Here is a 27,299-nt window from a genome sequence, read left to right as displayed (position 1 = left end):
CGTTACGTTTTCCACACCAAGGAGCTGTTTCTCCTGATAACACGTGCTAATGACACGATTCGGAATTGTATATTACAATTATATTACAACGAGTCATAGTAACCCGAGCTATGCTGTGTAACGCAAATATTATTTCGAGTGTTTAGAAAAAGGACTCGTTCCGTTGCCTACTTAAGGCAGTTAGTTCGCATTTCCTTATACGTATCACGGTAAATAAAATTATGTAAAAGACTACATTTGAAATGCATCAAAAGTATCAGTTTTATTTTATGAAACTCAATATGAAAAATTTCTGCAGAAAGAATTAGTTTAGTTCAAACTGTGCTTACCTAGGAATTTCTTTATATTAAAAGTACAATTACGTTCTCCGCTCGTTACACAGGGATACGTTTAATTCAAACTTTATGAAAGTCGTTTGATACTCTGCCGAAGTTTGGTTACGGGGCACAAGAACGTGGTATGCGAACTTATAATATTCTTCCCTATAATCATCCGCCTTGAGGTTCGATCGTTTTCTCGTAAAGTTTTTCGACGCATTCTACGAAAAGAGGAAAACACCTGAGACCAGAAGTTTTCTAATACTTTAAAAGAAAACGATTTATTCGTCAATGGCGATTTTGAAGTTTAAAATAAAACAACGAAACGAACTTTTCTATTTGACAATCGACAAATTAAGTCGCGAATAAATATCGAAGCGAAATTTATTTCGGTTTTTATTTGTTTCGTGTTTACTTGTGTCTGATTCTTTATACGCGGATCAACATGAGAATGTTAGAATTTAATCTTAAAGTTAAGATTAATAATCTGTGGAAGACACGATGTTTATGTTAAAATAATATTCAGTGATGTTTATTCAACAGAACTGCAGAACCAAATGTATATAAGCGAGTGATAATTAACAACGTACGCAGATTGTTGACAGTTGGCCAGTTACTCTTAGACTAGACGTAAATATTTTGAAACTCACTCTCTATACAGTAATGAGTATGACCTGTGTAAATGTCCTGTTCAAATGCCTGTGTGGGTGTCTGTGCAAGAGTATTTGTGCCTATGCGTGTAATGTCGTTGTATTCCAACAGAGAAAATACTTTAGACACGCCTACCACCCTCCTGAAAGGATCATCCTGCGTGAATATAAAATCACGGTTAATCGATCGTTCAGTCGTAAACGGGGGTGTATGTAATAATTATGTAAATATTCGTTTACAAAATCGCGTAGATTTAATCGAGATTCCTTTATTTTTAGTATCGATCTTGCTCGATAAAGTATTTATTAGAAATTTTCTCTTTACCTCCAAGAGTGATTTGTGCTCTTTTAAGAAATGCGTTCATGCATAAGGGTAAGCGCAAAGTAGAAAACACGAAGACACTCGGAACAAATCTCGTATATTGTTAGCAGCGTTCTTTTCCCTTCTTCTTCGATGGGTCTTCTTTGACTAGTCCTGCGTGTGCTCGGAGAAGAATCAAGAAGGGATTGAGATTCTAAAGTAAGACAGGGATTATACTATACTTTGTTAAATGTTGCTACCTACGCTGCCATGACACACAGAAGGATCTTGTATACGACGTTTAAGGCTTACGACGTTTACTAGTAAATTGAAAATCGACTCTCAGAAAATATCCTTGGACAAGGAAATTTGAAACACACGATGCAGATGAATGTAACGAGACTAGCGGAAAATAAAATCGGCGATATAAAATTTAGCGAGACGGCTGTAGCGAAGCAATTTCGCTCGATGATGAGTAGAAAAGAAGTAATTATGATGAATGTAAAATGATCTTTCACGAAAACGTATATTACGGTTAAGTGACATCGAATAATAGATGCATCTTGGAAAATCGCAGCTAAAGATGAATTTAAAATGCGGAGTTCGGCTGAAAACTTTTTCCGTATCGACTATTATTACAGCGTCGATTTCATAAAATTAACATAAATGAATATGCGAATGAACAATTGGTATATTCGTATAAATTGCATCGCAAACTTGTCAGTGTAAGTCATGAAAATGATCAATCACCAAATTCTTTACGCGTTGATTTTCAAAAGGTTGTGAAATATGGAAACTCTTTTTTCGTTACTCGTTTTATACGAAAAATATCATCTATCTTCTCCATCGCGATACACAAAACTATCATGCGGCACAGTCATGCACGAAGCACATAAATCATACGACAAAACTATGTATCTTTTGAATTCGAAGAATATTAAGAAATTCCTGTTATTGCGATATTAATCCCATTCGTCGATGAAAGTTAATAAGGGGCTGTATCGCGCTACGATAAAGGAATAATCGAAAGAAATCGAGGTCAAAAGTTACGTGAATTGCGAACGAAAGATCACGGGAGAAACTTGAAGAGCGATTGGAACGGTATGGCGTATCGTAAAGATTCCAATCTTTGCATATTTTATACAAAAACGGGACGAGACTATTTGATAAAAATTTATGCGAAAAAGGTATACTTAACGAGATTTCGTTATTTAGCCGTCGTTCTAATTCTCCGACGCGTCACTAAATTAAAGACTAATTCGGAGAAAGACAAAACGAGATAAATCTGGACCACCGTACCACTGGATAGGCTTCTAATATCTCGAATTATATTTCGAAAGGTTAAAGTCCTTCGATGGTTCTCGAGGAATAAAAACCGGATACAAAAAAAGGGAAGAAGAAGAAAGAGGGAAAAAGAAACAAAAGCGAGGGAAAAAAGCGAAAGCGATCCTTTAATCTCCGAAAGCGGAGAACTCCTTGCGGAAGCTCCAGCTGGCAGCAAATAGAAAGCACTCGGTGAGCCGTTGAGACGAAATTTTATTTCACCGGGGAACGCCGAAAGAGCGTTCGTTACGCCTCGTTTCGAATCGCCGGGAAAAGGAACTTGAAAATCTCCAAGCAGACACGACGCGTCTCCCCGCCGCGCCCACGCAAACGGGCAAGGCGAACTTTCACCCTCTGAATTCCTCGTTTGTGCAATTCAGCCGCGTAATCTAATGAGCAAACGTCGAGACTCGGCCGTCCGGACCCGGAAATTGAAGTATACATTATAGAACACCGCGTTTTCTATGCAGCTTGCACACCGCCGTCATAAAACCAGGTCGCGCATTCCTCGAAAGTCGCTGCGCTTAAAATATACACAACTACCGGCCGCAGTTCACTCTTGGCTCTTTGCTTCTGTCCGCTCTCTTCGCCCGGCTTAGTAATGCCGCGGTTTTCATTTTGACGCCGCGCACCGGCTCAATCTGACGTTAAACTCGCCGCAATTTACCGGCCGAGCACGCATTGATTCTGCAATTCGTAATTCATCCAATTTGTCGGAGTACATTTAACGAGGGAACGCTGACCTAGACAGACGGGTGTGTAGCTTTTTATTCGAACCGATATAGGCGATAGATGTTGTGCGGTATCGTGTTACGTACTAAACAACGCACGATCTCGCGTGATTCTCGTTTTCATCCTGCTACGTTCCTCCGGATTATTTCCCGATTCGATTGTGTTCTTTGATCGCTAAGACTTTTTTCTTTTAGTTTAGACGACGTTCGAAGAAATAGTTGCAATTTTCCGTCTTCACCTTGTTTAAGTTTCCCTTAGAACGTTAAGCTTCCGTGTTTATTGAAACGAGAGCGAGATTAGATCGCAAGAGTTCGAAGACCGTAGGGAGATCAAAGTAGTATTAGGCACGTATAGTCAGCCATAAATATCTCTCGCGTAGAGTAGACAGAGCGCAACCGAAGGTACATGTCGTCACTCGTAAAATTAATAAGTAGCTTGCGAGGAATCTTCCTTTACGGAGAACTCGCATGCTAAGAAGCATCCAAACATCCGATCGAAGTAACCTGTTCGTTCGGTCATTTCATTCGTCGCGTTATTTTTCATTGCTTTCCGCTTAAATTCGTTCCTCCCTGTGGAGCAAACAAAAACGCACAAAGGGGATGTTTAGACAATTTGCATTTAAAGTGCTTCATCCAACGTTACTACGGTGTATTCAAGGAACAATGACAATTATCCAAGCTCTTTGAAGCGTCTTGTCGCTCGACCGTAATTCACTAGTACCGATTTCCGTTATTCCAGAGCTCTTGGCAAATTTATCTCCTTGAACACCGTGCTTTGTGGATTACTTTTGCGCGTGCCTGCAGACTAGTTATTTTGCGAGTCGTTCTTCAGCCACGGAGACAACGACCAAAGCAAAGGAAGATGAAAGTTGTTACGGTTTCGTGCGAACAGTTCGACAAATTCAATTACGAAGCTTACGGTCGATATTCGTTGTTTCTTCGTGAAATTTGACTTGGGCACGCTCGAGCTGGTTCCGCGTTAAGCCTTTTATACAGATCGCTCGAAGAAGGATATCTCCACGAATAATTAATTTTCCACCTAACGAGGATTAATTAATTTTACCGATTTCATGCCCCAACGAAGTTCTCGTGACTTTTCGTGCTTCATTATCCTCGCTAGACTATGGAAAATTGATATTCTTCCATAGCTGAAGTTGTCCCCGATAACGGATTTTCAATTTTGGCAGCATTCAATTATAGTGATTTCTCTAAATAAATTATAATGTACGTTGGCTGTTATAATTTCTATTTACAAGTTATAACGTGGATTGATTTTCCATTGGAGTTAATTGAATTCATATATTATCATGTTGACATTGTTTGAACCATCTAGATTGTTATTTGGTATTTGATCCGTGTTTGGATAACCGATAGATCAGGAAATGAATTATTAACGTATATATTCGTGAAATATTATATATCTGTGGAAAAAGTTGCACCGAACAATTCATCGAAAACGTATCGTATGCATTCTTTAAAACACCTTCAGTGGATACATACAATAGATACATATTTACGACATAATTCTATTCGACCATTTACACTAAATAATTTTGCAAATAATAACTTTGTGAGAAAAGTTGATTAGTTTGATTATTGAAACCTAACCCCAACTAAAGTAAATTACCAAGAAAAGGAAAAGTAGCAAGGCGCAGACTCAGAATCAAATCATATAAAAATTACTCGTCCTTACAGATAGAGAATCTAGGACCCACCTGCGCAGACTGTAATTAGATAATTACAGTAGAACTGCTACTTTTCTTTGCCCAAAGAAGAAAGTTTGAATCAGATGATTTGATAAACGTACATACAAGATGTTTACGTATAAAATATACCAGCGGAGATGGGCAGTATGTAGCTGATGATCGAAGCTCGTTCATTTACGATAATTGTTCATTGTTTCAGGAATGGATGGACTACAACCTTCAATGGAACGAGTCCGAGTACGGTGGCGTGAAGGACCTTCGAATTACACCGAACAAGCTTTGGAAGCCAGACATTCTCATGTACAACAGGTAACAGAATCTTGTTGCATTTGCATAGGTAATTTGGTCTCGCACGATAAATCGATCGACAAACCTAATTATCGCGCGTGACAAAGTAAAACCCCGATGAATGGCTTCTCGTTAAAAACGTATTCGGTTACCTCCGCGAACGAAAACTCGATCGACGAACGGTTAAATTTATTTCATTAACGTATTCGTGGTTGGTGAAAGTATCCACGGAATAAAAATGAAACGCGAAGAAAGAAAAAATGAGAGAGAATTTTTCGAGTTTCGATTAAATTCGTTATTTCGCTAAAAGTAAAAGCTAAACTCGATCAAACGCGAATTCGGGCATTCTTTAAATAAATCCCGCGTAAATTTAATCGCGAGTTTTGTCTAAAGGATTCGAATCGCGCCGCGACGCTCGTTACGTTACCTGCACGCGTTTAATCCGTGGTCGTTACAGCGTTCATGAAAAGTTGCACATCCGGAAACGTTGATAAAAATAAACGTACGTTTGATCGTTTCGAACCGTCACCGATACCGTTCGCGTATCGTGTATCACGAATCGCTCGATTTTATTACATCCTAGCCAAACTTCGCTGATTAATATTTGCACCAGTGCTTACAGTGGAAAAACATATAAATAACGCTTTCCGTACGACTCTTATTTGTGAAAGATATCGTTACCTCGCCAACTGTTGTAAAAATAAAAAGAGAACGAGGTGGCCGTCCGAAATATACAATTACGTTTCTTTCTTTGTCGAGCAGCTTTGTCGTTGACTTTCTTTAGGAAGAAACAAGTTTCTAAACTTATTATTATATGTGCAAACTTGCCCTGTGCGGTATGGGATTAACGTTCAACCGAATAAAGTTTGACTCGCCGTGGTCTTTCGATTGTCTTTTAAAGCAAATTTCAAAGCGTAGAATCAAATTTTTGTACACGAGGCCTTGCCGTTCCTTTTTCTTGGGAAAATCAAGCTCGTAAATTCTCGCGTCAAAGCACGAAACGTGATAAGTTTTAGTGCTTATAGAATAGCAGCTATTGTCTGTTTTAATTTTTCGGATACGATCTTGTCTTATCAAACTTTTCTTACTAAAAATCACTCTTTATCGTTCTAAAATACCTTTAACGATGCTATCGATAAAGAAACAGAATGGGTGAAGCACGATTCTATACTAAAAGTTAGAATTAGTTATGCTCGTGTAGCCGATGGACTTTAGAATTTCATTTTGTACAGCCAAAATAGAGCTGCGATGCAAAATGTCGCAACGCGTTATTTTTAGACGCAAGGTCGACTATTTTATGCCGCGTGTTCTCGTAAACATCGGATGATCAAACGAAAGCAAAAATGCAGTCTTATCAGAAATGTACAGGCATCGGTGATTCGTAAAAATAATTTAAAACGGTGTTCAAAGGCGTGTGTACGCGAGTAATCTGCATCAAAGCAATTCACAAATCGAAATTTTACCCGTGGCATTTTTATCCACAATGGGATTGGAAGCGACAAAATCGAGTTAATTCGTGGTACACGCAATACGTCCGCGTAATCCGATACATTCGAGTTGCAATTACACGCGGTTGGTCGACCGCGGAGTTTAAGCCGTGCAACTTTAAAAGCTCGTTGCCGAATTCGGGTCGTCAATATTTTACAGTCGAATTCGTCGGTCAAATTAAGCGAGAGCTCGCAGCAATAGGAACTCGCTGGAAACCAAGGTTTCCGTTCCGCCGTAAAACTGCGTTCTTTGTTTCCGAAGTCGTGCCCGACCGCGACCGCGTAAGAAGCAAGAAGGGACGCGTGATAACGAAATAAACGGAGAAGAAGAGAAAAGTAAACGTAAAATGGGGAAGCGTAAAATCGTTTTCAGAGCGAAACTTACAACTCGAGACGTTAAACTCGGCAAAACAACGGATCGAATAAAACGTAAAAGATCACTGGCTAAAGAAAACCGTCGACAAGCCCGGACTAAAAGCTGCGCGTTCGATGCCCCGAACCGAGAGGAACTAAGATTTTCAGAATGTTTCAGAAACCCACGGCGGCTACACATTATGTATGTCGTCGATTGCGTAAAACGAATATACATACGTTTCACACGACGCTTACCTTTCCCTCATTTTCACACGACGATTTTCCCGACTATTTAGATTTAAAGCGTCGAGGGTACGTAAACATAATCCCAGTGTTGCTTCGCATCTCTTACGAAAATTCTATACATACTCCATTACTATATACACATTCTGTCACGAACATACATATACATTATGGTTATATATATATACATATATCGAAGTCTCCCTGAAGTGCATGCGTTTTCTTGAGTCCCAGCAATACACTATCTTATCCAGTACGTACTACCTGTATATTTACATTTCTCATTTGTACATATTTTATACATTATAGATAGATCTATCTATGCACATACTCTTCCTGCAGAATATTTCGATCCTAACCGTAGATACATTTTTTGGGACGAGCCGCCTGGTATTTCGTATCTCTCTTTGGCGCCTCTTATCCATTTTTTCGATACGATGCAGGTGTGTACATACATCGCGGGGACGTTTTTACTTCGCAAAAGTGTTTTTTTGACGCGGCAGTGTTTAGAGGCGAAATAAAATGACCGGTCGGCTCGTGCGTGTTCTTTTCGTACATATTGATACATGAATTGCGATAACGCAGAGGCATTAATCGCATATATTTCGATCATATTCATTTTTCCAAAGGTCGCGAGGGCCACGGTGTTACGTCGTTTATTTACAAGAACAGAAGGGTACTCAGACGCTCCAATAGAGGTAGAAAGTAACGTTAGAATATAAAAGCATTTCTGTTTACGTTTCCATCGTTGCGTTCTCCCTTCCAATTACAATTCTTCGTGTATCGAAGATTGTTTCTGCTTGAACGACAAAATCGTCCAATTTCCAAAATGACACGTCGGCGATCAAAAGAAATATATTCTCTCTAAATCAGAAAGTTGTAGCTGCCTTCGTGTTTTCCGAATCGTCAATTTTTCTTTCTCCATTGTCATTCGAGTACCGAAAGTAAACGTACGCCATATATTCGCGATCGCGTGGAACCGCGGAGGAAGAAGAAGCAGCGGATTTCCTAATGCAACGATTATTTCGAGAGAGAAATCCTCGAAGCAGATGGAGCGTTCTCCGTCTAGTTTCCTCGATGATTAACGCCGTGGTTTCCTCTCGTTCTCAGCCACTTGCTCACACAGCCTTCTAGATTAATTAGTTATAGATTATTAATAGGCAATGCAGCAGCAACTCTCTGCATATATGGTAGGCGCGAGCAAGCAACACGCGGAGCGTCCCGGCGCGTTCCACGTTCTGCTGGCCCGCAATATTGATACGCCCGCTACTCGGCTGTCAGCCGATTCCCATCGCCGCTGGAATCGATCGCCCTCGTTGAATACACCCGCCATTCCAGCGAATTATTACACATTCTCACAGTGATACCGCGTCACGTACTACGCGTTGCATAGTAGCGCGAGTTTCCGATCCGCTTGCTGAATAATGGATTAACGAGCGAGGCTGGCCGCGATTTAAGCCGCTGCGATCAGACGGACGGTACGGACCTTTCGGATAACGCGCTCCGACGTGAACTATATTTTTCCGGCTTCCAACCCTCGGATCAATGGGATTTGACGTTTGAGCAGAGACTTTATTTCGCGGTGACGCGAAATCCGATGCCGATTTTGCATCGGGATTCGGCCACGGAACCCGTGAAATTTGGCCACGATCACGACCAGATGAATAAAAAACTTTTCCTTTCCTCTGAGAAGTATGAATTAGACGTTGGTGTTCGCTTTTTAGAGATTCAAATTTATTTTATAAACAACGGGCTTTGTGTTTGGTGATCTTTATAATTCGTATTAATTGGAAAGTACGGATCGTTTATCAAATATTCGAACGTTCGAAGATAGAACTCTCGTTGCAATTTCTTTCAGTTTTTGAAAAGCTTGTACGTTCATTTTTTTGAAATTTGCGATCGATCGTAGACGAACAGACACCAATGGCTCGTATTTCAACCGTAAACGAAAATGGAGAAATGGAGAAATGGTTTCCACGATGAATCGTAGCTTACTAATGAGATTATAGTAAACCGAGATACGCGGGAAAGGCAACCTTTTTTGTTCTAACGAATCTTTGTAATCATCGGAGCCGAGTGATTGCTACATAAACAGAATTACCCTACCCCTGTAAAATGAAAGTCAACTAATAATACGTATATCGTACGAAAGAAACCGGAATTTTATGTCAAGTCCAATTTAACGTAATTAGTAACCGCAAGGTTAGACGATAGTCCCTCCCTATTCGCGTTCCTGCCTCAGTTTATCTGAAAATCGTAATCGCGTTGATCTGCTGAATTCCGAGAGGAACTTCTTCGAACTTCGGTAGCTCGCAGGGAAATCCGGCAAAACTGTTTCAGCATGTGAATAGCAAAAAAGAAAAAAGCAAAAAACAAAAGAGACAAAAAGAACGAAAGACTAAAGCGGGAAGAGAGATAGTCGAGGATTGCGCAGACGCGTATCGAGCTCGTTGTAGAAGGTAAGAAGAGAAATGGCGGGATGGTGCGGCTCGTGTTTGAGAGGACAAGAGGAACGAATCGTTGAATCTTCTTTCAACAGTACCTAACGATTGACCACATTGGTCAACCAGGGGCTAACAAGAGCTGGGAATTTCACGTGAATTGTTACCTCCGCAAAGCGTGTCAGATCGTTTCGATTAATTGATTTTGCAGAGTAGAGAAACTTTGATTACCGAACGTTACCGTGAAACTAGCGATTCTATTCGGCCTGTTGTTGTTTCAATCGGATATTTTAATTCCAATAACGGTTGTATATAATAACGGTACAGTGATAACGCAAGATTTGTTACGTAAAGAAAGGGAAGCTTTTGCTTAAAAATGCCTTAGCGGAGCAAACGAACTCTATGCGTAAAGCAAGAGATTCCAACGCAAATGAAATACCAACGAAACGGTATACAAAGAAGAGACAAATAAAACAGAATATACGCTAACCACGTCAAATCTTGCTAGCGCGTAAACACTCTTAATAATATCTTGATTTCAATTTGTAATTCCAATCTCTATTCGTTCCTTCCACGTTTGAAAAATTCACATTTGAAACACAGAGTATGCAAACATGGAAGTGTTTCCTGAATAGTCAATATTGAACATTGTTAAGTAAACCGAACTTCGATCTTTCGAATCCTCGAAATATTACGTCGCCTCCAAAAATACATCTTTTCGTTCCCAATTCGATTAACGTTCCAAAAATTAATAAAATCTCTCGACACGTTCGTACGCGATACCGGGTGTTTCGATCAAAAAAAAAAAGAACGATCGATAAAGCAATATGAAATGTAAACGTATCGGTACATTCGCACGTACTTTCGAATTATCGTGTCCAGGTAGGACGAAAATAATAGGAACAGGGCATACGCCCATTTAGCAAGACAGTGTACATACCCTGGGGAACAGTTACTACGAGTAGTTGTTCCAAAAAGAAAGGTGTTTCCTGCGAAACCGTAAAGCGAATCCCGAGCATCCCGCTCCGAGGTACTTTTAGACGGTACTACCGAATTTAAGCTGCTATAACCTGGAGGTTAAAGCTTCGAGACTGGCGTGCAACTCGTAAAATCCGTTTCATTCGAACACCCTCGCGAATGTACGTAATGCACTGCCTTACCACAGCCATGAATTGATCAGGTCCTTATGAAATTTGTACCGGTCTAGTCGATTCCCTTTATATATCGATAACGTTATATTTCATTATTTAATTATCGGGCGAATGAATTTCGAAGGTCCAAAGGTTTGGATCTTTTTATTGTAGGGTCGTTTATCGATATCAAGAAGCTACTATTATATATTATTATTATATTTTGTTATCATTGAGAGAATTCAAAGCGAGTCGAGAATCTAGAATTTGCTCGAATTAGCGATCGTTTAATTTTGTAAGTTTCATTCTGCGGGTTTTATTCGTTTTATACTTTCGTTTGAACAATTTTCGTTAACGTTTCATTTTCATTAACAAATTTTCGCCTTCGTTAACAAAATCTGATAATCTTTTACGCGGAATAGAGAGGTTCAATAAACATCGTTTAAAATTGGGACGCGAAACGAATAATTTATTTCTAGTCCGTGTACAGATGATAAATGATGACATCCATGGCAAAGAGAAATAGAAATTCAATCGGCCAATACCGAATTCTATCCATTGCGAAATTCACTCGGAATGTGTTGTTACCTGGAAAACATTTCCGTAACGTTAACATAACGATGTATATATGGTCGATATTTGGTTAACGGAATTTCGCCGTCCACATTTGTCAAAGTAATTTCCACTACTACCTGTCGTTTTCGTTAGGGGAATGTTACGGGTTTATGTACCAAAATTTTATCGTTCCACCGTGTTGCTTTTGACAATATTTGTTGAAACACTCGTCCTTTAAACAATTGTCGCAACGCAATCGTTTTTACACGCGATTAAATGCGTTGCAAATTCTGCTACTCGAAATGCATACGAATAATCGATATTTCGAATCGTGTTCGATCTCCATCGAACTATTCTCTTCGAACGATCGACGGAAGGAAAGAAAAAGATCAGTCACAACGATAAGCATAATTCGGAAGTTTCGACGAGTGTCAGGCATACGCGTAGTTTTCGGAATGCCTCGTTGCACACGCGAGACAATATAATAAACGACGCAATGTTAGAGAGAAATTATCAGTACGTTCTAAGAGAAAAAGATGATAGTAGCAATCAAGAATCTTAACGAATTGTGAAAAGTGCTTGGAAGAAAGTTATTACGTACTTGTAGAATCGAGTAAACAGATATAGATAAGGTATTTGATGAAGATCGTTTTAACAATTTGACGTGGAATAATTTAAAAAGGAATAAACGTTAAAATCGATGAAAAATTAATTTGTTCAAGAGCGATGGTAAAATCACGAGATCATCTTCTCACCTTGTCACGTATCCTCCGTGGAAAGTCTATCCAGTGGCGCCCTAATACGATCACGAATTTGTCATAATCACGTTACACGCTGTTCTCTGCGGTAATCACTCGGCCTAATCGGCTTAAGGACGCGGGTGGAATAGGATCGTTGGTCGCAGCGGCAAATCTGGAGATCGTTGACCCCACGAATCCACGTTAAAACTCTGGTCGATATCGATCAGGACGAACACGCTCTTTTACACGCGTCTTTTATATTCGCACGCGAATCCATGGAACTGCCACGATACCGTCTCTTACGTACCAACGAGGATGCAGATCGCGGCGGAAGTTGCTGGACGCGGCGCTGGCGAATACGGCTCTCAGCGGGTGGCGGCTGTAATTATGTGAATAATTAATAGAGACGCGACGTCAGGCCACCCCGTCACTGCGGGCCACCGCAGCACCGGGCCCGAAACCCGCCCCCTCAAAACACGCGCAACACGTAGCTACGTTTTAGCATTCCTGCGGAACGACCAGAATACCGGCGAACGCAACTACTCCAGCACTGCGATCGCGCCAGACCGAGCCACCGATCTATCTACACGCAGGTCACGTACGGTTCGACGTGCACGCGCGGGTCAGCTCTCCGAGCTATGCAAACTATCGTCGCCGGGATTCGATCGAGATTCGACCGGTCAGACGATGTTTTCGTTCGCGGTGTCAACGCGTTAATTTTATACGCTGATTTTAACTAACACGCCGCACCGGTACAGACTATGCGGGCTGATTGAAATTGCGCGACTGGTTTGGGGGAATCGATTTCCCAGTTTCCTGCCTGGATGCACGTATTTGACTGGTTGCACGGACAAATGTCTAAACTGTCGTGGAAATAAAAATGCAGTAAGTCCGCGGAATGTTTTATTTCACTTTATAAATAGTCTCGCGGGGTAAGGTAACATCGGAATTCTTAATAAAGTTTTCGATTTGAAACGCGTGAATAATTTTCTCGAATTGTCCTACTTCTCGATTCGCCCATTTTTAGAATCCACCTACGTTCGCAATGTAGCCCGATCGTGTTACATTTATAAAGTTAATATTCGATCGTATCGTTCAACGTAATTTGTGAAATTAGTTTGTCACGGTTGTTTGTATAATTAAGGAAAAGTTCTTGGAATCGGTACTGTTACAGAATATTGTTAGGATACTATATGGTATTCAATTTTGTCATTAGGAGGGTTTACAAAATTTCGAATATCCTTTATTTTGATAATTCCATAATTTATCAAATGATTTACGAAGGCAAGAATACTTTGATAATTTACGTAATCGAAAAACGTTATTAATATTGTCTTTAATAAATTTAATATCCCGATCGCAATAATTGGAAAGATACTTTTCAATTAAACAACTAATCGTATCGCGTAACTCTATCGGCAATTGTTGAGAATGTCAATTTCAATTATTAAGAATTGTTATACAAAGAGAACTTCGTTTCGATGAAAAAGGCTTAGCCATGCGTCATTTATGCACGTAAATTAGACGATGTGCAAAAATATAAATGACGTATAAATAAAACAATCGGTTTCTTAAAACATAGAGTATAGATATCTCCTTCTCGAAGAGAATCATCAATATTTTAAGACGTAAAGATCTCCTGTGGTTTGATTAATTGCAGACGATTAACAGACAACGGAATAGATTCAGGTAGTTGGCGAAAGAACAGCGAGATTTATTTACAATTCAATAGGTACACTCGTTTGGATGATATCCAAACCATAAATCGCCAATATCTATTATGGAAAAGGCGAAGAGAAATTGGAGAATGGAAAAATTGGAAATTGTGGAGTGAGAGAAAATTGTATAAAAATATTTGTCAGATATTTTGTCAGCGGTTTGTGATATTTATTAAAATAATAGAAATATTAATGTTTGAAGAAACGTGGAACGTTCTCGGATTAAACGTACGTTTTTCAAATTTCCTCGATCGTAAGACACAGTTGGATTGAAATCGAATCGAAAACGATGTTCTTTCGCGGATCACGGGTTATACGATCGCTGAGTGCATTCCATCAGAAATTATTCCGCTCTAAATAACGCGTTTCTGTCGTAAAGTGCTTATCCGAGGAGCGTATAATATCAAATTTTCGCCAGAAAATATCCCGGCAGTCGTTTCGAGGCAATGCTCAGGGCACATCGTGAGTTGTCGAGTTTCGAGCACGCTTCTACCAAATTAATGCTACGCCACTGTGTATAGGCGCTCATGGTGATTTGGCACCGTTAACTTTCCGACAGTTTGCCCGACATTTATGATGGTCGAGTTGGAACACGGTCCATCGCCTCGTTGCGTCGTTCCCACTATTTACCGATGATTGTATAATAACCCGAATGAGTACACGCGCGCATAGACAACCATGAAATTACCGGAGATATGGGAAACATTCAACGATGAAGATTCTCGTAAAAATTCTCGTAGGAATAGCTATTTTATGTTTATCGATCGAATTGCCAATTTCGATTTCGTTGATCTTTAAAATCAATTATAAAATTATACCTAGTAATTCCGCAATGATCCTTTGTCCATGCTTATTCGTAATTTTATAACGTTTACTTCGACGCTATCGAAGAAGTTTCTAAAGGAGATTTTCAAGGAAGAGATTTTAAGAGAAATTCTTCCCAAATATAATTCTCAGCAATTGCGATTTAAAGTGCAGAATTCTCGGAAATGTTCGATCTTTGGTCCGAACAGAGAAAGAAGGAGAGCTCATTAATGATTGTGTTAACGTCGTTGCGCCGACTATCCAGGATTCTTACAGCAGAAAGAGTATTTCTGAGAAACAGGAAGGTGGTGCGTGGGTATCGTTCAACGAAATTTCCTTACCTCCAAACCAGTCAAAAATAAATTTCCTTTGACCTGCGATAACTCTTTCAAGACTAAACTACGATATTCTATTATTAAATTACCATATATTTAAATTGAACCAGCGTATACGCGTACGTACATAGACGCGTGTTTAGAAAGGTGGCTAGCTCGAGGAACGCGAACGATGCCGGAGGAAAATTCACGAGCAAGTAGAAGCAGCAGGAAGTACTTAAGAAGCGTGGAGAGAGAGAGAGAGAGAGTGGGTTTCGTGGCATGGTCGATGAAACCTCAACCGCCTGAATTTCTATGCAAGACGCCCACTTAAAACCCTACGCATCTTCCGTCGCCGAAGGTGAATTTAATCCTCCTCGATAGGGACGTTGGAGGAAACTAAATCCCCGACCGCGCCGTCTAAACTGGCGACAAATCGCGAACGTAAAGCGAAGCGAAGTCAAGGGGAAAGAGTTGATCGATCGCGACCCCGCGGCCATTTCCGGTGGATCGGACGTGGTAACTCTATCGCGAGTAACACGCTCTTGCGGACAGCTGGCTTGTTAGCCGTCGACAAGCGAAGCTCGAGAATACCGAGTTTCTCGATCGCTGTTACGGTGGTTGCTTAGAAGGTTATCTCTCGGGACGAATACTTTCAGGTGTCTCGAGTTTCGCAGAGTTTTACAATACCCTGGTTAATTGCGAAGATGGAGGAATCAGGTTAGAAGATTACGTATTTCACGACGAGAACGCGTGTATTTACTTACATAAGTGGCTTATCACGATTGAGTATAAAAAGTACAAAATATGGTTTACGCGACGAGTAACGAAGCGAGTTTATAGATTTTACGTATCAGATAGATATTTTATATTACAAGGAAATTGTATTTTATTGCAATACGCTTTCAACTTTTTGTAGAAACTAAATATTAATAATTATGCTACGTATGATGACGTATAAAATATGAAATCTATAGTACTATGATTAACAGCTTACCGAGGTTTCTCTCGTACCAAACGTAAGTCGCGTAAAATTTGAAATATAATCTAACTATTGGATCTTTAGAGAAACATTTCGCGCCCACCGATCTACAGATTTGATTTTATAGACGATGAAACACAATACGTACGTGTACACGGACACGCGTTTTAGATATTACGTGAAACCTAAAACGTTGCCAATCGATCTAAGTTATCCTACCCCATTTTCTACATCGATCAACGAAAATTTCATACAAGAATGAAATTCCATCGATCGAAGTTTGTCCTACCTCGAGTTGCATCGAGCGAATTAGCAAAAAGCCTGCACCAAAGGAACTGTCATTAATTTCGTCGGCCCTTCCTTTTTGTCGAGAAAGCCAAGATGCGCGATCTCGGATATAGCGAATCGATGCTAAGTGGCCATCGCGTTAATATCGTTGAAATGTCCGAGTAATGGAGAACGGGGGGTGGTCGTTACTCGCGGAACAAAAGGAGAGAATGCCTTCGTCTCTAGCTTACTTGTTGCTCGCTGTAGTCCATGCTTCTTCTCTTGAATATCGTCATCTACAAGCGCGACATTCGCGTTGCAAAAAGGAAGAATCCTAAAGAGAGAGAGAAAGAGAGAGAGAGAGAGAGAGAGAGAGAGAGGGTGGGAAGGATCAGCGATCTTAGAGGACAGGATTCATTCGGAAGGTAGACAATGCTTGCCGTGCAGAGATCGTCTTTGTGCGGCGTGGAACAATCGACGAGGAGCCGTTCCTTAGAATTTATAAACGACGCTGTACACCGCGACGCTTTGTAATAGCGAATGACGAAGGGGAACGTCGAACTAGTACGAGGAACGTTGCAAACGCTCAGAGTATGTTGCCTCCATCCTATTGATTTGTATTATTGCATTGGACGTATTTCCGGTTTGATTGGAACCGACTATTCTCTAATTAATTCATTGATTATTGATTATCACGGAATTGATTTTGAGGCTGGTTTAGATTTGAAAAACATCAAATACACAGGATTGTAACGTTCGATGCACGTATGATAATAATGCCATTTTGGGAACAGATTTAAATCGAATATAATTCAGAATTGTCATTATTATTAATATCACTATACTACAGATATTTTTGAGAGATAAATAAATCTGATCGCGATAATAGGCGAATACATGCATTAAAGAGAATATCATTTTCTATTTAAGTTCAACATTGAAAATTAACGAACTATCATAATACTCATAAATTAATTATCGGTTATAAGTTAGTTATTTAGAGGAATACCTAGGATATTATCAAAATATCACAATTTGATCGCTTGTTTTGATTATAGCTTCCCCAGAATCATTTAAAAGAACGATACAAAGCGTTGTCTCAATCTCATTATTCTTATCAGCTTAAAGTCGTAATAAAATTAAGAGACAGCACCCGTCGGTTGTCGATTACTTTGGTTTGCTTTTTAGCGTTGCGACTAACTCGCGGAACGTTCTTGCAACAGGCTGTGCTTTTTCCGTTTACTTGCCACCGGTTTTCGAAACGTGCAACGCTCGAAATATACGCGAGGCGTTGCGATTGTTCGGCGGCGCGACGTCGCAACGAGCACGAACAAATGAGGAAGATCTGCCGTTTGTATAACAGGCACCGCGTCGCTGTGAAAAAAGCGAGAATTTCGCCGGTCTCAATTACAGACGCTTCTATGTTTCTCGTTGAATTACGCCAATAGCGTACTTTCTCCCTTCGCCTGATCGTCTGTCGTGTGAGATGGAGGAACGTGGACTAGGAAATTCCGAGGTATTGTCCGCGCTCGAGACGACGATTCGTCCGTGCTTCGGTCGGTTCATCAGATTTCTCGTGTACATACATATTTCTGGTCTGGACGTATGGTATAGTTTCTGTGGTATATATATACACTTTATAATAGATTTCCTTTCAATAAGTGTAATGAATCGAGTAAAGAATAATTAATACGATAAGCGGTAATTAAACTGGAGGCTTTCTATTTGAGATACCAATTCGTATTTAATTGTTTTCGTATTTAATCGTCATGTCACGAAACGATAAATTCCTTTAAAAAATATCAACAGAAATTACAAAAATAATATCAACAGATTAAATAAAACTAAAATCGTCTAAGAATAATACCAATTTCCTTTTTAATGGAATTCGAGTACAGTCGCAGCTATCGATTCTGACACCCCTCCTGCATCTTCTCTTTCTGTCTTCTTCTTTAACAATCTGTGATCAAGCCGATTTGCTAAACAGGCTATGTCGAAACTCTACGATGCGGAAGTAGTTGTAAGTACTTAATACCCGTTCGGCACACTTCTCCGCAACCATTTCAACGATCGAAAGTATTAAACGAAATTCGGAAGTTCCCAGTGACTCGCAGAGTTGAACGGCGAGCCGAGCGACGGTGTTTTAAACTTTGACGCCTTATTTCCTTGGGAAATCCGTCGAATTTGCATGCATATGAGAACGGCTGATTATAATATAACATTCCACATCTGTGGAACAGTGGCGTCCCAAGGCTGAAATTAAGGCTTTTTATTACTAATTTGGAAATTATCGTTTCGCTTCGAAATTATCGCGACATGGTGTCGCTTATTCCGGTTCTGCGTCGTTGTATTTTTGGTGCTGTTCTTTGCGAGAACAATGGAGCGACCTGTGTACGAAACAGTGCCATGCCATACACTTTCTGGTTTAATTGCTGAGTAAATGGCCATAACTTTGTTTGAATTCGACGAAGATTTATCGTGCAATTTTGGATGTAATTACGGTTGGTTTCGCTTTCTTTTGTCTTTGGAAGAATATCACAGCTGTATTTCCTTTTTGAGATTGTATCCGTCTTCGTGTTTTATCGCTTTTACGCGAACAGCGTGAATTAGTAATATAAATATTAAAAACATGGTAAAGATCTTAGAGGTCTATCGATCAAAAATCTATTGGATAAAACACATTTGAAAGTCCTTTAGCGCTTAGTTTCAAATGCACCAGATAAATGTGAGCGAATAAACCAATTTATATTGATTGTACCTATCATTAGTAATATCCATTTAAAGTATCACTGTACCTGTGATGTATTGTTGGCAACGTTTTGTAAGGTTTCCAAAGCAATTTGAAAGCGTTTTCTGGATCCTTGCCCGATTGCTTTGTTACACGTATCTGAAAGGCTTTGATATTTTAATGATCATGCTGAGATCGTATGTCTATACTCGTGAAAATTGGAAATTGCAAATACGACGAGTAGGAAATATGTCGTTGCCTATAAACGCTATCCCGTTATTTAATGTTCGTTAGTTAAATAAACTGTCCTCTTATTCGATAGCGCAAGTATAAATAGGACAAAGCAGCTGCCGCAACAAGATTTTAAACTATAATACTTTCAATCTCGTTAAACGATCGGATGACTTCTATATTCTGTGTTGCGAAATATCAATCTCCAGTATATGAATTTCTATGTATAAGTTTCTTGTATCAAGATGTTTACTCGCTCGTTCGGCGGAATTTTACTATCCTCTAAATCAAGCCATTCGACCATTCAGACACATTATTTCCAATTCTCACTGGCTGCAAATTGCGGGAGAAGCCTCTATTTGTAACTGACGAATTATCCAGGGAAAAAGGAAGGAATGGTAGTTGGAAACGTATGGATTTGCTAATAAATCTCGGTCTGTAATATATCGTGGACATTTATTAAGCGGCCGTAACGGAAACCACGTGCAGCTGTTCGCAGAGCGACGTGCTATTCGACAACAAAGAGACGAAAGGGATAATAATCGACACGCTAAATCGGCACGATAAGCACCGATAGTCATAATTTCGGTATTTCGCGAATCTATTGTTGCATTTAATAAACGCGTAACGCGTCGTTCGACGACTTTTAAAACACTGAGAAATTAAACTGTACTTTTAATAAAGTATCGCGCGATATAATCTTAGCTTCAAGTTCGTTAAATCTTCGTTTCAATCGGAGACAGAGACATATGGCAAGATCAAGCTGAAGGTGGTAAAAAATGAATGGATCAGTACGCTTCGTTGCTTGTGAGCAATTAATTGAACCGTCTCTTCACTATCCCCTGTACTTTATTTCCGACCCTTCTCCTCTCGGCTAGGATTTTGACGTACCTTGTCTTCGTAATATTCGATCGGATAGATTTTCGATGAATCTTAATACGTTTGAAACTTATTCGAGGTTATAATTTCTAACTTTAGAAGTAAAATTAAGTAACAGACATATAGGCAACAATTGCATAAAAACAATAATATTCGTAAATATTTCAATTTATTCCATATTTTTAAAGAAGCGTCTTATGATAATAATATCAACATTGTAAGTTGCGCAGAATGTGACTCATTAGTGAGACAAGTTTGTCAGCTATAGCGTGTCAAAATCATCAGATGTATGCAGTTAATTCGAAGCCAATAACAACGTTACATAGTTTGAAATTACGGCTACTCTGCTTTTAATCATTAGCACTGGTAATGATTTCATTGTATCGTGAGTAAATAATGATCACATCGAATCGCTAATAACTTGAGTTAAGTTATTAGTAGTTAATTGATCAGTCTCTGACAGGTGTTTATCCGTTTACATGCATTGGTACAGTGGAAAAGTCAGCGAAATGTTGATTCGTTTGTGGAAGTGTAATGTTTGATTATGTAGTTACCGATGTAGTAGCATGTATTGTCTATATTAATTAATTACCGATGCATCTTGTACTATTTAAATTTTACCATTGCTCGATGTATTTTCGTCCAGTCGCGGGGAGACGTCGCGTTATAGCGCGTCAACGGGAGTCGTAAATTCCCGCTACGATTGCACGAATCGACACCACGAATTAGACGATCCCCTTATTTCTTGTGGGAGAATAAGGAGTGATTGGGTTGGAATATAACTGGACTTCACAGTTATATTATATGTATATATTTATTTATATTGGATTACACCACTTGATGTGAACAGACCGTGTTTGGAAAGCGTGTTGATGAACCCGAAGGTTGCTAGACGTGGTAGTTATAGAAGCGAGAGCTTGACTGACATGTTAGAACTTGAAGTTGACTGTCCGAGGACTAGTAGAACGGTGGACTTGACTGTCCACGGGAACTTAGAGCAGTGCTTGCCTGTCTGAGGGTTAGTAGAACAGTGGACTTGGTTGTCCAAAGGATCTTAAAGCAGAGGACTTGACTGTCTGAAGGCTAGTAGAACAGTGGACTTGGTTGTCCAAAGGATCTTAGAGCAGAGGATTTGACTGTCTGAAGGCTAGGAGAACAGTACAGTGATTGACCCGTCTCGTACTATTTAGGAAGAAAGCTCGTCGTGGGGGTATCCTTGATGAACTAAGAACGCGGATTCGTAGTTCACACTTTACGGTAGAAAAGTGAGGGTAACGATCCGCGATGCCCATTGGGTATTCCCAATGTTAATGTATTAAATACGAGGGGACAGTCCTCGGCAAATATGAATCACGTTTGTTTCTGTCCTTGGGAAAAACCCATTACCTCGCTGGGCAAACCTTCGCTTTCTCCGTAATGAGTACGAGCGTGCAATAAACCTAAGGACCCATTTAAGGAGCCACTCATAGACCGAATGTATGCAAAGAATATAACTTTATTGTTAACAGATGTGGGCTATGGTGATTCCTTGGGTTTATTGCGGGTCATTGTAACGATGTGCAGGCCTCGGCGGCCTGACCATGAGGGACGTCGCAGGTACCGACTTACGCGACGTAACATTCTCCCCCCGTTGAGAGGGTACCGATCAAAATTTCTATGCGTATAAAAATGGGAGCTGTCGCCCAACTCTTTGACGATTGCTGGGAGCTTGAGTTTTGCTGGATCGGATTAGATCGACAGTGGAACAAGTCGCGTGGCAATTCGATCCAAGATGCTTGTTGCTGTAGGAACATTGGCTGGTTAGATGATGAGGTCGTCGACAGGGCGAATTCGATGGTACGGCCGAAGTACCGTTGAGTTGAGGGTGCGTTGTTTGCCTCGTAGTTTGGATCGCCATACTCTTTGGGATTGCCAGGATCTTTGCCGTGGAGTTTCACGATCCAGGAAGTGTTGTGAGATAATTCGGCCCGTGAATTATCATGGAACACCTCGGCCCAGGAGGTGTCGTTATACATCTCGCCGATTTGATCGCAGCGAGTGCAATTCACATGTAGGTGAATTGGTGAAGCTCGGAGGTGGTCTACGATTGATTGGAGGACAGAGCTCCCCCCGCTATCCCATCCGTCGCGAGTCTTCTTGATGTTTGATGGTTGTACCGATTTGGCCCAATTATCTATAAACGACAACATCAGTGGCGTTTTAGCTTTTGTTTGGTTCAACTCCTTCCACTGGATTGGATTTGGTGAGTTAGCATTAACAGTTGTAGGCATTTGTAACCATCCTGTTTCATTGCGTTGCTGGTTAATCGGTTCTGTATCATTCCGAAATTGTCCTTTAGATGTAGCGATGGAAGCTATGATGTGGAGATTAATCCGATTCGGAGCACTTGTGCAGGATAGGTTAACCGTCGGAGTGCTGATCGAGGAGAACGCGTTCCTGGATGAATCGAACATCGTGGATTCCGGAGAGTTTGCCGTGGGTTTCGGCTTTAGATTGACTTCGGTGTCATTGACGAAATTTAACACGTTGCTCTTTGCGTTCTGATTCACCGTGACAGGGCATGACACATCCTGTAACGGATTCGTAGATATCAATGACTGCGACAATTTGTCGTCTAGTGAGGTGTCCTCCCTTTTTTGATCCGGATGATCGTGAATGATTGTCTGATTCAAGGAGTTTGGCGGCGTTGAATCAGAGTGTTGCGATCCTAACGATGCGAACGTGGTGGTCGTCAGGTCGCGTGTAGGTGACGCGTTGCGACTGTCATACGTTGAGTTCCGTGTATCATGCAACGGGATCAGCACTGGATTTGATATGGTATTCTCCGTCGGCGGAGCGTGACGATAGTTGTCCTGGACGGGATTCAATTCCTTCTGGTCCAGAGAATCGTAAGAGTCTATCTTCAAATCGCGTGTAAGCGATGCGTTGCGGGTAGTCGAAGTTTTCAGACTCAAGGCGTTTGAAACCGTTGAATTCGGTTGCTGAGACACTGACGATGCGAGCGTGATTGTCGTCAGGTTACATTTAGGTGACACGTTGCGAATGTCATACGTTGAGTTCCGTGTATCATGCAACGGGATCAGCACTGGGTGTGTTATGGTATTCTCCATCGGCGGAGCGTGACAATAGTTGTCCTGGACGGGATTCAATTCCTTCTGGTCCAGAGAATTGTGAGAGTCTATCTTCAACTCGCGTGTAGGCGATGCGTTGCGGGTAGTCGAAGTTTTCAGACTCAAGGCGTTTGAAACCGTTGAATTCGGTTGCTGAGACATTGACGATGCGAGCGTGATTGTCGTCAGGTTACATTTAGGTGACACGTTGCGAATGTCATACGTTGAGTTCCGTGTATCATGCAACGGGATCAGCACTGGGTTTGATATGGTATTCTCCGTCAGCGGAGCGTGACAATAGTTGTCCTGGACGGGATTCAAGTCCTTCTGGTCCAGAGAATTGTGAGAGTCTATCTTCAACTCGCGTGTAGGCGATGCGTTGCGGGTAGTCGAAGTTTTCAGACTCAAGGCGTTTGAAACCGTTGAATTCGGTTGCTGAGACACTGACGATGCGAGCGTGATTGTCGTCAGGTTACATTTAGGTGACACGTTGCGAATGTCACGCAGTGAGCCGCGTGGTGTCGGATGGGTTGCGGACTGTGATTTGTTCACGAGTTCCTTAATTCGTTCACGAATGCGAATGTATTCAAATTGTGTAGCTACGGCACTTTCAGTCTCTGGATCCTCTAGTTCGTCTAGTTCATCTTGGATATTGGTTATCTTGTTCCATAGTTCGTCGATAGTTTGACGACAAATCGTGACAAGGCCTTGATCGATGGTGCCAGCTTGCTCCCGTTCATCGATCAGACGATCCACGTTTTTCAATCGGCCGAGTAAGACGCCTCGTCTTCGGCGCAACTTAGTGATACGTTCGGATTGAGACATGATGGAGTCTGAATCCATTGAGCGAGCTCACCTGGTTGATATGCAATGGACGCTGGTGTGAATAGCTGCTCGGCGCTGGGCGGCGTGAGATCGCGCGTGTGATCAGCGAGGAAGGCGCTCTTCTTCCGACGGTCACTCGTGTGATGGAGTTGTTTTCACGTGGAACTGTGTTCACTGATAAGTGATCTTTCCACTGGCACGTAATCCGTTTTCACTGGTTTGTAATCCGGCTCGAAGGACCATGTATTTTCGTCCAGTCGCGGGGAGACGTCGCGTTATAGCGCGTCAACGGGAGTCGTAAATTCCCGCTACGATTGCACGAATCGACACCACGAATTAGACGATCCCCTTATTTCTTGTGGGAGAATAAGGAGTGATTGGGTTGGAATATAACTGGACTTCACAGTTATATTATATGTATATATTTATTTATATTGGATTACACCACTTGATGTGAACAGACCGTGTTTGGAAAGCGTGTTGATGAACCCGAAGGTTGCTAGACGTGGTAGTTATAGAAGCGAGAGCTTGACTGACATGTTAGAACTTGAAGTTGACTGTCCGAGGACTAGTAGAACGGTGGACTTGACTGTCCACGGGAACTTAGAGCAGTGCTTGCCTGTCTGAGGGTTAGTAGAACAGTGGACTTGGTTGTCCAAAGGATCTTAAAGCAGAGGACTTGACTGTCTGAAGGCTAGTAGAACAGTGGACTTGGTTGTCCAAAGGATCTTAGAGCAGAGGATTTGACTGTCTGAAGGCTAGGAGAACAGTACAGTGATTGACCCGTCTCGTACTATTTAGGAAGAAAGCTCGTCGTGGGGGTATCCTTGATGAACTAAGAACGCGGATTCGTAGTTCACACTTTACGGTAGAAAAGTGAGGGTAACGATCCGCGATGCCCATTGGGTATTCCCAATGTTAATGTATTAAATACGAGGGGACAGTCCTCGGCAAATATGAATCACGTTTGTTTCTGTCCTTGGGAAAAACCCATTACCTCGCTGGGCAAACCTTCGCTTTCTCCGTAATGAGTACGAGCGTGCAATAAACCTAAGGACCCATTTAAGGAGCCACTCATAGACCGAATGTATGCAAAGAATATAACTTTATTGTTAACAGATGTGGGCTATGGTGATTCCTTGGGTTTATTGCGGGTCATTGTAACGATGTGCAGGCCTCGGCGGCCTGACCATGAGGGACGTCGCAGGTACCGACTTACGCGACGTAACACTCGATAAAATCATGTTTCCAATCTCTATCGAAACGAAGAATTATATCGTTTATTTCGTTCGTTATTGTTATTTTATAACGATCTTACATCAGCATAATACCTATGCTTATTATGGATGATTCAAATTTTCAGAAATATTTTCTCTTCGAGTAAATGTATACAGCTTGTTGGAATACAACGATACTTCACGCATAGGCACAAATACTCTGACACAGACACCCACACAGGCGTTTGAACAGGACACTTACACAGGTCATACTCATTACCGTATAGAGAGTGGGGCTCAAAATATTTAAGGGATCATGGGTCACTACCTAAATCTAGTCTGAGAGTAACTGCCCAACAATCAACGATTCTTCCATACTTTGTTAATTATATCACTCGCTTGTATACATTTGGTTCTGTAGTTCTGTTTTGATAAATATCTTCCACTGATTATTAATCTTAACTTTAAGATTAAATTCTAACGCAGCTTAAAGAATAATAGTAAACAATCAAAGTATCGTGACATGATCATTCTTCTTCATCGTAGAATTTTAATCTTAAAGTATCTTTTCTCTTCGAACGTATTCGACACGGATTAAACGTGCGATAGATCTTTCGATAAAAAGGTCACCCGTTGCGTCTCGTATATTCCGACGAAAGTCGTTTCCAATCCTGTCGTAGCGACAACATCGTTCGAATATTTCTCACCTTCTTCGTTCTCCTCGAAAGGAGGCGTGCTATAACGCCGGAATTACTCTCGCGAGGTGCACATTTTACGAGAAATAAAAGCGCCGGGGTATTTTGATGTCCTCAAGCTCTCACGAATGCATATCACGCCCTCAGCTTCTTCTTCGCGTCTTATCTGAGACATTCTCGGGAAGCACACGATAAGCTGCTTTAGCAGACAAATCTCCCGCAGAATAGAAGATGCGCAGTGTTAAATCGTTAAACTGATTCGATTCTGCTACTTTGCTTTCCCAGGGCGGAAAAGTGAATTCTTACCCGACGCGTCCTATGCAGTAGCTAATTGAAAATATTTAAACATTAACCATAGAACGGTTTTACGTCGATACGATACTTGTTATACGATATCAATATGTAATATAATTGTATAATTTCATTGGCACTGCAACGAGAAACGCTTATGACGATTAAATCGATAAAATTTGAAACCATTTTGAAAATGTGTATACATAAAAGTTACAAGATATTTACCGCAAACGTATATTTAGTAGAAAATCGATATACATCACGAACAGTTATTTTAAACATACTATTAGGACTGAAGATACCAGATAATCGAGCGTTTAAATACTTTGATGATCTTTGTGAAATATACACTTGCGTTAAATAAACTTGTAGTTTCTATATACGAGTTCACATTTATTTTAAACTTTGTCGGTATAATCATGACAATCGAACCTCGTTACAGCGTTAATGAAATTTCAAGATATCTTGTACAACAAATACAATATATCTACGAAAGGTTCATATAAATATTCAAACATTTGATATAATACATGATACATATATGTAGAATATGTGATAAAGATGTAAAGTCAGAATCACTCTTTATCCATGGTGGGTTTCAATTTCACTGGAAAATCACTCGAGCTTACTCGTTAGTAGTTCACAAGCAGATTTCACTCTGGCAACTTAACAAGCTGCTTTTATGGATAAATATACAGGGGAGGAAGAATATTTCTCGTTCGTGAAAGTCTCTTTTTACCATTTGTCGTTGTTTTAAACGTCCCTCCCAATTCTTCTTGGGGAATTAGCTTGAAAGTACAGGATTCGGAGCACATATTTTCTTTCCACTTTTCTCTTTTTTCGAATAAAAGATATCTCAAAGCGATTAACGTTTTAAACGTCGTTAGTTTTCTCTTACTTACGTTCGTGTTCTTCAAAAAATAAGAGATAATTTTTAGAAAATTGTCTACATGTGAAAATAAAAATATA

The 27,299-nt window shown here is 40.6% G+C and overlaps 1 protein-coding gene across 4 annotated transcripts in view; it reads left to right on the top strand.

Moving 5' to 3' along the window:
* Nachralpha6 (nicotinic acetylcholine receptor alpha6) overlaps positions 1-27,299 on the top strand; it is a 269,850-nt gene that overhangs the window by 123,757 nt on the left and 118,794 nt on the right. For all 4 annotated transcript variants that reach the window (XM_072007559.1, XM_072007558.1, XM_072007557.1 and 1 more), the window contains exon 5: positions 5,228-5,337. In XM_072007559.1, coding sequence (XP_071863660.1) covers positions 5,228-5,337 — 110 coding nt within the window. The remainder of the gene's footprint in view (positions 1-5,227; positions 5,338-27,299) is intronic.

Source organism: Bombus fervidus, chromosome 7, assembly GCF_041682495.2.
Source record: "Bombus fervidus isolate BK054 chromosome 7, iyBomFerv1, whole genome shotgun sequence".
NCBI lineage: Eukaryota > Metazoa > Arthropoda > Insecta > Hymenoptera > Apidae > Bombus > Bombus fervidus.
Note: the sequence above shows the minus strand (reverse complement) of the source record. Positions and strands in the feature narration are given on the sequence as shown.